The 12,571-nt window shown below is 48.3% G+C and overlaps 1 protein-coding gene across 1 annotated transcript in view; it reads right to left on the reverse strand.

The window, feature by feature from the left end:
- SLCO2A1 (solute carrier organic anion transporter family member 2A1) overlaps positions 1-12,571 on the reverse strand; it is a 66,699-nt gene that overhangs the window by 14,196 nt on the left and 39,932 nt on the right. The window contains exons 4-6 of the mRNA XM_016224396.2: positions 4,243-4,470; positions 3,252-3,350; positions 1,611-1,747 (exon numbers count right to left, since the gene is read on the reverse strand). Coding sequence (XP_016079882.2) covers positions 1,611-1,747; positions 3,252-3,350; positions 4,243-4,470 — 464 coding nt within the window. The remainder of the gene's footprint in view (positions 1-1,610; positions 1,748-3,251; positions 3,351-4,242; positions 4,471-12,571) is intronic.

The following is a 12,571-nucleotide window of genomic DNA, read 5'->3' on the forward strand; positions in this document are numbered from 1 at the left end:
TGCCATCTGCATGTTAGTGAGCCCAGTGCTTTGGCTGCTCACCAGAATTCAGCCATGCCAATGCCTCCCAAGAGACCTCTGGGCATGTTACTTCATATCTAACTTTCCCACAACTGATTCCAAAAAGGATCTGACCAGATCTCACCCCTTGCCTGTTGTCATGGCCATGTTTCTTCCCTGTCCTCGGATTTCAGAGGCCGTGGGCTTCTGAGACACTGTAGTCCAGAATGACTTCTGTTTCCAGCTCTTTTTCAGTCTCCTCTATGGAGTCCCTTCTTCCTTCTGGCCCCAAACTGAGTCCTGCTCAAAGCCCTATCCTGGCCCTGTGCCTGAACTTTCTGTGCATATCACCTTGGTGAACTCGCTTACCTCTTCTGAACTCATCAGATATAGCTCTAAACCACCACTCAGATGCAAGGCCCTGAGCTCTGACATGGTTAGGATCCTCTGGGGAACTCATTACCAGGCACAGGAGCTGCCATTCATTGAGCGCTAACTCCATGTTGGGCATTGTTCCTAGTGTTCCACATGCATCGTCCCACTCCTCACAGTCTCTTTCTGAGATACCTACTCTATTTCCAGTATTTTAAAGGAGAGAAAACTTAGGAACAAGGGAACTTGCCCAAGATCACTCATCTAGTTCATAAGTAGCAGAGCTGGATTCAAACTCAGGTTTGCTTGACTCCAAAACCACCGTGATGTGTTGCCAGCCTCTGGAAATTTTCTCCAAGATAAGCCCATATCCTCCTACCCCTGCCCCTCCTCCCAAGACTGGGCCAAGACCTCATATACCTCATTGCTTAACATCAAGCTCTGTGTCTGGCTCAAAACCTTGGTGCTAACTGTAGCCCCTCTTCTCCAATCCAGGTCGCTGCTGAGTCCTTCTCAGTACCGCCTCCAGGAGCATCTATCCCTGCCCTGGCCTCAGCCATCATCGCCTCTGTCTACACTGACCTCTTCAGATTTCCAGTCTTCCTTCCTGATTCCCAACCTCAACCTAACTGCCATATTGCCACCTGACTGGTAGCCCCATCACTGCAGAATTTCATGGGATCAGAGCAGGTTTTAGACCCATCAACCTACCATCAAAGTCCCCACCCAGAATTCTCGTCTCTGTTTTCCATTCTCATCTTTCCTTGATTTCTTTCCCAAAAAGATATGAGTGAAAAATATGTGGAAGGTCAGTCTGTTCAAACTATGCTTCGCTTTCAGACCACCTTCACTCTCTTAAGTACTAGGACTCCCTTCTTACCCAGTCTTTCAGGCTCAGACATGATGGGCTTATGAAATGTGAAAGTCAATTGCACCAGGTCACATATTCAGCTCTTATTGGATCTTCACTCTTTATCCCAATTTAGATGAGCTCAGTGTTTCCTGAACTACATCCCTATATGTTACCATGGGAAGGGCACACTGAGATACCATCTTTTGGAAATTCACCAGCACTCTCACCTCTCAAAGCCTCTGAGAAGTCCTATACCATTAGATTTATTTAGAGTTCACCCAGAATTTACTTAACTTGCTGCAGCGTCTCTGCTCTGTTTATTTTCCACCCTTATCTCCCTTCTGTAAATTCCTGTAGGTAGAGTTATGGGCTCTCAAAACCTTACCTCCACTTCTCTGGCCATTGTGCGAGGAAAGAAGAAAAAAGGGAAGGAGGTAAAAACCAATAAGGCCGAGGAAATGATCAGGCCCAACCACCAGGCTCCAATCCATCGGGGGTCTTCGGGGCTCAAGTTAACTGAGGCTGAAGAGAAAGCAAAGGACACAAGGTTTGTTGGATGAATGCATGATCTCACCTTACTGGGGGAAGAGGCTCTCTAATTAGGGGGGTTTTCTCCCCACAATGGAGAAGAGATAAAGCCATGAAATAGAACCTTGCCCAAGGTGACATTCCCTATCCTGGCCATTCTGGTCTTCCCAGAAAACGAAGGCCACTGCACATGAAGCAGAACATCAGAGAATCCCCAAGCTGAAGGGATCAGTACCTTGGCCTCACCTTATTTTAGTCCTAAGCCCTGGCAGTGACTCTCTCGAGGCTTACCACAGGCCACACACTAGACCATGTGTTTACATCTATTATCCTGCTGGGTTCTCCCAGCGAGTCTATGAGGCAGAAGCTATGTCCACCCACTTCCAGCCAATCAGAAAACTGAGGCTCAGAGAGGTTAACCTTGCCCTTGTCCAAAGTTAAAGTTATTGATCAATTTGAAACCTATGTCTCCTTGATGTCCACATCTGAGCCCTTAACCACTGAATGCTACTGCTGCCCAACTGTATTGCTCCCTAAGAAAGGAGGCCTCATGATCTTTAGGAGCCCGAGGAAACAACCATCCACAGAGTGAGCCGCCTTGCCTCCAAAGGAGATGCTTTCTCCTGGCAAGTCTCCTGTCTACATCTAAGAGTCTGCCATTGTGTTTCCCTTTCTAAGGAAACTACCTAGGCATGGAGGGAAGGAGACAGAATAGAATGGACCTCAGGCAAACAATAACAGGCATCCCTAGGCACTGCCCCTGGTGGACTGGGAGCTCGGTTGATAGTCTTTTGGTCAACCAAGAGCCAGGAACCAATGCAGGAAGTGCCAGTTGAAAGGGCAAAGATGGTTTGACCCTGAGGCAGGAAGCTCCCCTTGGCTTTCCTCTTTGGTTTGAAGTATAGGCTGAAGACGCCATGCAGATGACCTCATGGTCTGATGGTCCCAGAGACGGGAGTCTGTGGGTTCTGGCAGCATGGTCTGGTTCAATGCCTGCCCATATTCTTTGTGAGACAAGCAGGCTCTGATCTGTGTATCTGGCACAGGTATGGGTGCTATTCCTGAGGGTCTGGTTCACATGGCCTTCCAGTCACATCTTCTGATGGGCAGGAATAATTTTTAAGACCACCACCAAGATGGGCAGCTGTCATAGCAACACCTGAAGCCCTTCCCAAGGCCTCAAGTTTTCCCTGCAGTTGACCTGAGTTGCAAACTTCTTGAGGGCAGAAAGTATGTGTGTGTGTTTCAGCAGTGCACCCCCCTTCTTCCTAGCATCCAACATGGGCCCTGGGAGGGGAGGCACCTGCCATCTGCTCCTGGCTGTCTGAAGAACAGCAGGAGTGAGCATGGGAGTGAGCGAATGGCAGTGAGCATTTGCAGTTGAAGCTTCATTCTCTGCCCTGATTGCTTGTTGGCAGGGTGGGGCGAGGGTTGGAGGAAGGAACAGGGAGGCTGCTTCGTGAAACTGGCAATGGGATGGGCATCATTAAACACTCACCTGTGTTCACCCTGCCATAGTCCACAAAGATCTGCAGCATGACAGAGCCCAGCAGGAACCCAAAAGCCGGTCCAAATACGGAGATGGCAAATAAGATGGCTAACAAGGAAAGCAGAGGAAAGAAGGCTGAGGAGGACTGAGAGGGTGTGGCAGCCCCAGGCTCTTTCCCTAGCTGAAGGATTCCCAAGATGTCACCCCATCTGCTCCCTGACCTTGACAAGTCCACACCTATGGCATTTCCCTCAGACAGTGCCAGAACCACTCAAGATTCTAAGATGTGCAGAGACAAACATGTTTCTCCTCCAGCCAGCTGCCAGAGAGATCTTCTTGCCAGGAGGGTAAATGGTCTTCCTGGCATTTAAAGGTGCTGGCCCAGGGCAGTGCTAGTGGGCAAAGCTCTCTGCAGGGACAGTGTTAGAGGCCTTGGCAGAAGCTCCTGAGGCCACAGAGCCAGTAGGTGTGGTCTGTCTGGTCTAGGGTGTAGGTCCTGAGGACGCTTGATGTAGTCTGTGCTAAGGGAAGGATCTGAGCAGTCAGATAGTCTTCTATCTTCTTTGCATGTGCTTCTTTGAGGTCAACCTGTCCATAAGTGGACGGTTCAGAGAGACGTGTGCTCAGACCGAGGCCTGGAGGACTGGACAGCACCAGTAGCTACTGCTGGTCAAGGAGCTTCCCTGTGCCTGGCATGAGCTAAATGGTCACATACATGACCTCATGTAATCCCACAGCTGCCCAGTGCACAAATATTGTCAGCCCCATTCTGCAAGTGAGAAACCTGGGGCCCTGGGGCTTAGCCACTTGCCCATATCCCACAGCTGGTCGGTTAACAGAACTGCCATTCAAACCAGGTCTGATCCCCAAACCTCTGCACTCATTTGCTGTGCTGTGGAACAAAGAAGGTTAAGACCTGGATTCAGTCCCTCAGGGCCTAAGTAAGTGTCATATCAGGATCCAACCCCTCCCCACAGCCCTCTTCAAGCCTGTGACTCACAGATGTACAGGGGTGAATTGTTGGGCTCCGAGAAGTCGTCCACATAGGAGATCCCAAATGGCTGAATGGGCACTGTCCCAATGCCTGCCAGCAACTGGGCGACCACCATAAGACCCCACATGCTGCTGGTCTCCTTCCGGGTGTCCTGGGTGCTGCTGTGGCACTTACTGGGGGGCAGATCCTTCCAATGCTTCTGACAAAGCTCTGCATGGAAGAGGCTGCTGTTCCCTGCAATGAGAGTTCATGCCGGTCACCACCACCCCTGTCTCCTGGCTCCACCACTGGCCTCTGAGCCTGGTCTTTCTCCCAGGCCTTCGGGAGTGACTCTAGAAACAAAAGTGAGAGAAGGTGAGAGGGTGGGCTCCCTGCTCCATGTGCACTCCTTTTGGGGTGGGAGAGGACTCTTCTTCTCACGGGTATCCATTCTTTCTCCCCTATGGGTCCAGGCAGGTAGATGAGAGGGGAGGGATCAGTATCTTCATATCTGGAGGAGAGGGCCACACAGCTGGGAAAGAGGCATCAGAGATAAAAACCCAGGTTTGTCAGCCTTCAGTGCCCTGTGCTTAGCCTCAGACTGGGGACCCCAAGATGTGGTTCTCTTTAGCAGGACAGAAGCCATTCTGTCTCACAGAAGGCAGCGTCACCCTGGCTTGGGAGCCCTCATTCCTGGACTAACACTGCATCACACTGGAGAGCTTACTGCCAAAGGCATTTAATATCCTTCTGAAACCTGGGCGGCTCCCAAGAATTACAGAACTTGGGAAACAGAAAGGGACTTTGAGACACTTTAATTCAACCCCTCCTATGGCAGATGGAGAGCTGAGGCTGCACCCATAGGAGCCAGGCTGCACCTTGAGACCTTTCTGTGAGGGTCCCAGAGACTGTGGGCACTGTGTTGCCTGCTGGCTGTGGGGATATGGCCAGGCTGTTTTTAATTTGGCCCACACTAAATAGTAAGCACTGTCAGCTCTCCAAGATCTTGGAGGTTCTTAAGGGCTCATTTCCATAAGATGCCTTTTCTTTCTGCCTTGTCCAGGCCAATGGAAACCACTGGCATTTCTGATCTTACTCTGTGGGTTTTTTCATTTAGCACTAATGGGATTCAGTTTAATTCTCATTTATGGTGCTCCCAGGAGGGTATAGCCCTGAACTGGATGGGCCTCAAAATCCCACAGAGGAAAATGGAGGGCTGTGGACTAGATCTGCCCCTCACACTGGACTCTGCCCAATGCTGTTAAACTCTGGGCTGCCTTGGACCGTGGGGCTGGGAAGGGATCAGCCCACCTCCTGGTCCTCTCTCTTCCCCCAGATGCACGTGCTTCATCCAGCCTGGCCCCACCATCTCCTGTCCTCTCCACTGGTGTTTGTACAGTACACATTGGAAAACTGCTGGCCTAGGGGCTCCTCCATGGACCAGGCCTGTCCCAGGAAAGCAAAGGGTGCCAAAACATCTGCCTGGTCAAAGTCATCCAAACCTGACACCAGCTGTGTGCAGAGAACAGGGCACCCTGGAGAGTGACTAGCCCTGGGTTTTGGTTCTGAACCTTCCTCCTCTCATCCCACATCCATCATCCCATCTTTCAATGCAGAATTCAAATAGAAAGTGGTCCAATCTCATGGTGAAATAGGAAGCAGCCTCTTAGAATCAGGGTGGAGATGTAGCCTTATTAACATGAAAAGACTGCTGTTATATCTTGTAGGTTCAAAAAAACAAACAAAAACTAGCGGTTTGGAAAAGAGTATGAGCCCTAATTCAGAAAACTTATGTGGACTAATTGAATATGCGGAGGAAAACTAGAGAAAAACTACAGCTCTCTTTGGGTGATGGGACTGTGGTGATATGCGTGCGCGTGCGTGTGTGTGTGTGTGTGTGTGTGTTTGCCTCTGTGTTTCCTAATTTTTCTATAATGAACATATGATACTTTTAAAATAAAGCAACAGTAAAAGCTTTTAATTTAAAAACATTTTCATTAGTAAATATAGCCAAAATTTAACAGCGTCTCTCCCATTTCTTGTCTTTGTTCCATAACCATTGTCCTTCTTTCTGGCCTAGGCCTTGGACCAGAGCTGTTTCTCTGCCCCACCTCCTCTCCCCTATGGGGTGTTGAGCCTTTTCCCAACTTACAGGCTCTACTGTAGAGACCCCAGTTCTAGAGCCAGCATTTTGGAACATCTATTTTTTGCACAGGCAGATTCTGCCAAGTCTGTGACGTACATTGTCTCTTGCTCACAGCGATTACTGGTCTACCTAAGCTGCTGGTTTGAGGCAAAGCTGGCATTCGAACCTGCATGTGTCTGATTCAAAGTCCATAGTGAAGTCAAATTTGAAATGGTGATATTTTGCAGGGACGGAGGAGCTGGGCCTGGGGAGATTTCGCTTTTCCTAGCCACATTCAAACACACAGGCTCTCTGACCGCCGTAGGTGGCTGAGACCCTCCACCTACTTCCTCCCCAGTAGAGGTGTCCTGGACAGGGGCCGGCTGCTGGGAGTCTTGATGAAATCGGAGACAATGAGATGAAACAAACACACAGTATACGGAGTCAAGAAATTGGTTTTAGTGAAATAAGCCAGACACAGAAAGACAAATACTCTATGATCTCACTTGTATGATTCTAAAATAGCTAAACTCATAGAAGCAGAGAATGGAATGGTGGTTGCCAGGGGCTGAGGGGAGGGGAAATGAGGAGGTAAGAGTACAAGAGTATAAAGTGTCAGGTGTGCAAGATAAATACGTTCTGGAAGTCTACTATACTATAAAATGGTACTGCACTGTATCCTTTGCTAAGAGGGCAGATCTTATGTTAAGCATTCTTCACCCTCCCCCTGCTAATTAAAAGGGGGTGGGAGGAAACTTTGAGAGGTGTAGATATGTCTATGCCTTGATGGTGGTGATGGTTTCAAGCAAATATACTTATCCCCAAACTCACTGAATTGTATGTATTAAATATGTACAGCTTTTTACATGTCAAGCATATCTCAATAAGGTGATTTAAAAAGAAAAAGAAAGAACTCGATTTTAACCCCAAGTAGCAGTGTGAACTTGAGTAAGTTCCTAAACCTTTCTGAGCCTCAGTTTCCCTTGAGGCAAAGACCATAAGGTGGCTGGACATGGAAACTCCCTCTGGGTCATTAAAGAACTAGAAGACTATGGTTCTAGAAAGGGGTGCAAGCATGAAAAGCTGGACCTTACCGCTCCATCAGCAGGTCTGAAGGCAGTGCCTGCCCTCTTGAAGGAAGGCTGGTGTGGTTCAGTAATACTGCAAGGGTCTGAGTCTTAGGGCAGTCACTTTAGTCTAGAAGCCCCAAACTGTAAAATGTTCCTGCTGAGAAAGAGGCCATGCAGGCTACGTAGCCTACTCTCCACCCCACTAAGGAATCCTTCCACTGACACTGACTTGTGTCCAACACCCAGAAACAAGGGTGTGGTCCTTCAGACTCACGCTGCTCCCCAGGTGGCCATGGGGCAGGCAAGACCAACAGATGTTGGAAGCTTGGGACCTGGGTTCTAGTCCTAAATCCATGAGTCCCTATGCCAGTGACCTCAGAGGATTATTTGGAGGGCCAAGCACTGCAGAGAATGGGAGGCTCTTGGAGAGCCCAGTAGGCAGCGTCAGGCTCATTGCTCACTCCCTGCCCTCAGTGCAGCAGCCACACAGGACATCCCAGGCAGATGAGTGTTTACACGCTATGAGCTATGCTAGCCTTTAGAAAAAGTGATGGGCAAGTATCGAGACCCCTATGCCCTTCTCAAGACCAAATGGGCATGTTCAGGAATGAGGGCAGAGCAGGCTGCAGGGCCTAGGAAACTTCCCTGACCCACACTGCCCACTGACCAAACACTGCTGTGCAGTCACGCACACAAATGGGCACACACACTTCTCTGCTCATTTCCCTGCACCAACTTCGTCTGAGTTGATGCATTTCTAAAGGGCCCATAAATACAAGGGATGCAAAGTTTTCAAATGGCATTTCTTTCCAGAAGATTCAAACAAATTTTGAGTATATTTTGTACAAGGAAGTGAGAAAAGTTCGAGGTTCCCTAAAACTGTGGGCTGTTGTTACCTGCAAATGTGCTTGACTGAGCTGCCTGTCTCCTCTGTCTAGGCATGTATGTTCTCTCGTAGGTTATAAGGTGGCAGGGCCAGGTCTATGTTAGCTGCAAGAGTAGTTTAAAGATCACCTGAAAGGCAAATGGCCATACTGGGAAAGTGGTGCAAAGAACTGGCCCCTGCTCCCAGGTCAGCCACTGAGGGAGCCCACCCAGGCCCATAAGCAATGGGACGACGCCTGCTCCCCAGGGAGAAAGCCTAGATGCTGAGTTCTGAACCTGGATCGGATTTCATTCATTCTCAGTTGTTCTGTTATTTGGCCACATTTGACTGTGGGCAGGCACTCTGCTGGGGCAGAAGACATGCAAGTGACTGAGATAGGATAGGCACTGGCGCTGACCTTACAAACCTCTAGTCTACTGTGGAACACAGATCATCCAAGAGGCAACCACAATATTGCCTGGTCCAGTTAAAGCCACAATGAGCTATCACTTCACACCCACTAGGATGGTCATTATAAAAAAACTCCCAAAAAACAGAAGAAAAGTGTTGGGTAAGATGTGGAGAAATTAGAGCCCTGTACATTGCTGATAGGAATGTAAAATGGTGCAGCCACTGTGGAAAACAGTATGGCAGTTCCTCAAAAAGAAATTACCATATGATCCAGCATTTACACTTCTGGGCATATGGCCAAAAGAATTGAAAGCAGGGACTTGGACAGATATTTGTACACCAGTGTTCATAGCAGGATTATTCACAATAGCCAAAAGGTGGAAACAACCCAAATGTCCATCAATGGATGAAAGGCTAAACAAAATGTGATATATACATACAATGAAAAATTATTGAGCCTTGTAAAAATAAGGGAATTCTGACACATGCTACATACAAAGTGGATGAACCCTGACGACATTAGCTAACTGAAATAAGCCAGATACAAAAGTACAAACACTGCGTGATTCCACTTATATGAGGAACCAAGAATAGAAAAATTCATAGAGACAGAAAGTAGAATGGTGGTTGCCAAGAGCTGGGGGTGGGGGAGGAGTGGAGAGTTAAAGTTTAATGGGTACAGCTGGAAAAGATGAAAAAGTTCTGGAGATGGGTGGCAATAATAGATGTACAACAGTGTGAATGTACTTAATACCACTGAACTGTACACCTAAAAATAGTTAAAATGGTAAATTTTATGTTATGCATATTTTTTCACAATAAAAAACCCCAGCTGGTACACGCTGAATTGGGAGAGGACAGGGTGTGAGGGAGCAGGTGGGAGGGACCGCAAACCCAGTGTTGTTGGGGAGAAGGTTTGGGAAAAGGTTCCTGGAGAAAGTGGCCTTTGAGCTGAGAAGCAATGGGAGTGGACAGATCCATGGTGAGGAGGAAAGAGGAACAGGCTAAGAAGGGGCTTGGAGGTGTGGAAGGCACCCTCAATATTACGGAAAGAAGTTCAGAGTGGTCGGCATGAAATGCAACCAAGGTGAGGCATGGCCACTCCTGGAGGGTCTGGGAAGGGGCTCAGATTGTATCCTAAAAAAACCAACCAGATTGGTGAAGATCTTGGCGGCCGGGGGTGGGGCGGAGGGCAGTGCAATGAACACACTGGAAAGATTAAAGCCTGTTTTCAAAGCCCATGAGTTGGGAGGAGAAATGACCCAGTCAAGAGACATTTCTGTGGTGTCGCAAGTGATGTTGTGCATTGCACAAGGGGCAGGGGTGATGGTGGGCTCCACGGCTATGCGGATGGTGACACACAGCCCAGATCGGGTGTGTGTAAGACGCAAAGGCCAGGAGTGTCCTAGGAGAGCAGGTGCATGAGAATCAAAGGGCCAGACAATAAGTGTTGCTTTCAAGAATTCTAGTTGCCTTTGCATATTCTTATTATTTTACTAAAGTCACACTTATTAGAACATTGCTGCTGGCTTAGCAGGCTAAATTTTTTTCATCAAAGATTGTGAAAATGTTGACTGGCTTATTAAGTCTTTTTTTTTTTTTTTTTAGAGAATTTTTATGAGTTTATCTGAGCCACACCGATGACATATGCCAGCAAGCAAGATCTCAAATGCTCCCCCATTAATCGTTTACATGGCATGTTGCATGGTCCACCAGTGCCATAAAAACCCTCCTGAAATTTCATCTAATGAAGTGTCCAGGAGGTCAAACTCTCTGGAGATTGTTTAACTGTTATTAACTTTTAAAATGTCAGATTCCATATCAGAAATTGCCTTTATAAAAAATATGTATTTTAGCCCTGGCTGGGTGGCTTAGTCAGATGGAGCATCATCCCATACACCAAAAGGTTGTGGGTTCAATTCCTGGTCAAGGCACATACCTAGGTTGTGGGTTCTATCCTCTGTCGGGGCACACACAGGAGACAACTGATCGATGTTTCTCTCCCTCCCTCTCTCTCTCAAATCAATAAAAAGACATATCTTTGGGTGAGGATTTAAAGAAAAGTATTTTAAATAATAATTAATTGCCCCAATTACATCCAAGTCTCCTGAGTTCCTCTTTGGCTATTTTGTATTCCATATTGACACAAGATCTCCCAACGAACTCTCTTTTCCTTATGCCAGCGGTGAATGGGGCCAAATCCATCCCAGATCAGGCTCTGACACGTGAGTGGGAAAGGGCTTTAATCGCCCTCAGAAGACAAGCCTTCTTTCCCCTGGGAGCACTGTCCCTGGGAAGCAGCAGCTGGCTGTCCTGGAGGCAGGGAGCCTGGAGCCAGGAAGAGCAGGGCTCAGCAGTGGGTAGGGCCTGCTGTTCCCTGGCTTGATATGGTGCAGGCCCAGGCATACCTTGGAGGTATTACGCATTTGGTTCCAGACCACCAGCAATAAAGTGAGAATGGCAATAAAGCCAGATGTAATCTTTTTGCTGGTGGAAGGGTCTTGCCTTTAATTTGTAAAAAAATGCAACATCTGTGAAGCTCAATAAAGTGAAGTTCCATAAAATGAGGTCTGCCTCTGGAGGACAGACACTGTGGGCTTCCCAAGAACTGGTGCCAGGGCCTCCCTGCAGTGGGAGGTGTGGCCAGCTCCCTCTGATGAGAGCAGAGTTTTCTAGAAATTAGATCACTAACTAGGCTTTTCTCTTAAAAATAAGAGGACAGGGAGAGGTGACTCCAAGGGCTGGAAATGGGGAGAAAAATACCTATGTTGTGAGCCTTTCGTAGAATCGGGGAGCTCTGCTTTCTTTGCCTCACTGCACCCTCTTCTCCCTGGAGTGGATTCCTCCACTTTCCTCAGGAGCTTGGGCCCATGTGGAGGAAGAAAGAGCAACCTCTCCACATTTCCCAAGCATTCCAGCAAAAACCCAGTGCCCAGTTACTCTCCATTAACTTACAGAAGCACATTGCCCTTCTCCTCAGAGGTTGCTAGCTCCAACCACCCCACCATGCAAACTGAGAGAAATGCCAGCCTGTTCCAGCCTCCAGACTGCACTCACAGGCCGCCTACCCACCCAGGGCTGCCTGCCTCGGTCCTAGAGGGCCCTGGGAAAGGGAGGGAAGGGAGTCTGTTCATTAGCCGGATGTCAGTCTTTCTCATGTTCCCCGAGGCAGACTTCTGGAAGGCTCAAGTTCATCAGAGCACATTCTTTTACCCTCAAGACACCAGAGGTCTGGCTGTGCCAGTTTTCGCAGGGCTATGAAATGCTAAGTAGAAACAGGCTGGGACCGCTCCCCTCTTCCAGCTACCCCAGCACCACCCTGGCTGCATAGAGTCAACCCTCTGATTCATCCTCCCACAATTTAAATATGCAGAATTTCAATTCTGATTTCTGGATCCCTCTGTGGGTTTGAAAAGATAGGAGACTACTTCCCTAAAATGGACTCCTTGGACATGGGGCAGATCTGGGCCAACCATGGTCTAGCCACCCCATTGTTCAAGGACACACGTTCCAGGTGTGGCCAGGCTGAGGCTGGCTGGGAGGCTGTCAGGGTATATATAATACGATGTCGCTGCACAAAGTTCCAAAGATGAGGCCCAGAGAGATCCCTAGAAAGGTCAAGCAACATATGAAGGCGATGGCAAATGGGACTTTCCTTTGACTAGTCAGTCTCATCATTCTGCTAAAGAAAAGAGAGAATTCTGCCAGGAAACAGGAAGGCAGCAGCAACCTCTCCTTCAAATCATGGTTCTTGAGAGCCACCATTACCTCTCAAGAGGGCCTAGGCTTGTGGGTGAGTAGGGTCAAATGAGGTGGACATTAGCAAAACCCACATCTCAGAAACAATCCATGAGAACAATAGGAAAAGGCAAGGGTGCTTCCGGA

The sequence above is a fragment of the Miniopterus natalensis genome, chromosome 15, assembly GCF_054644295.1.
Source record: "Miniopterus natalensis isolate mMinNat1 chromosome 15, mMinNat1.hap1, whole genome shotgun sequence".
NCBI lineage: Eukaryota > Metazoa > Chordata > Mammalia > Chiroptera > Miniopteridae > Miniopterus > Miniopterus natalensis.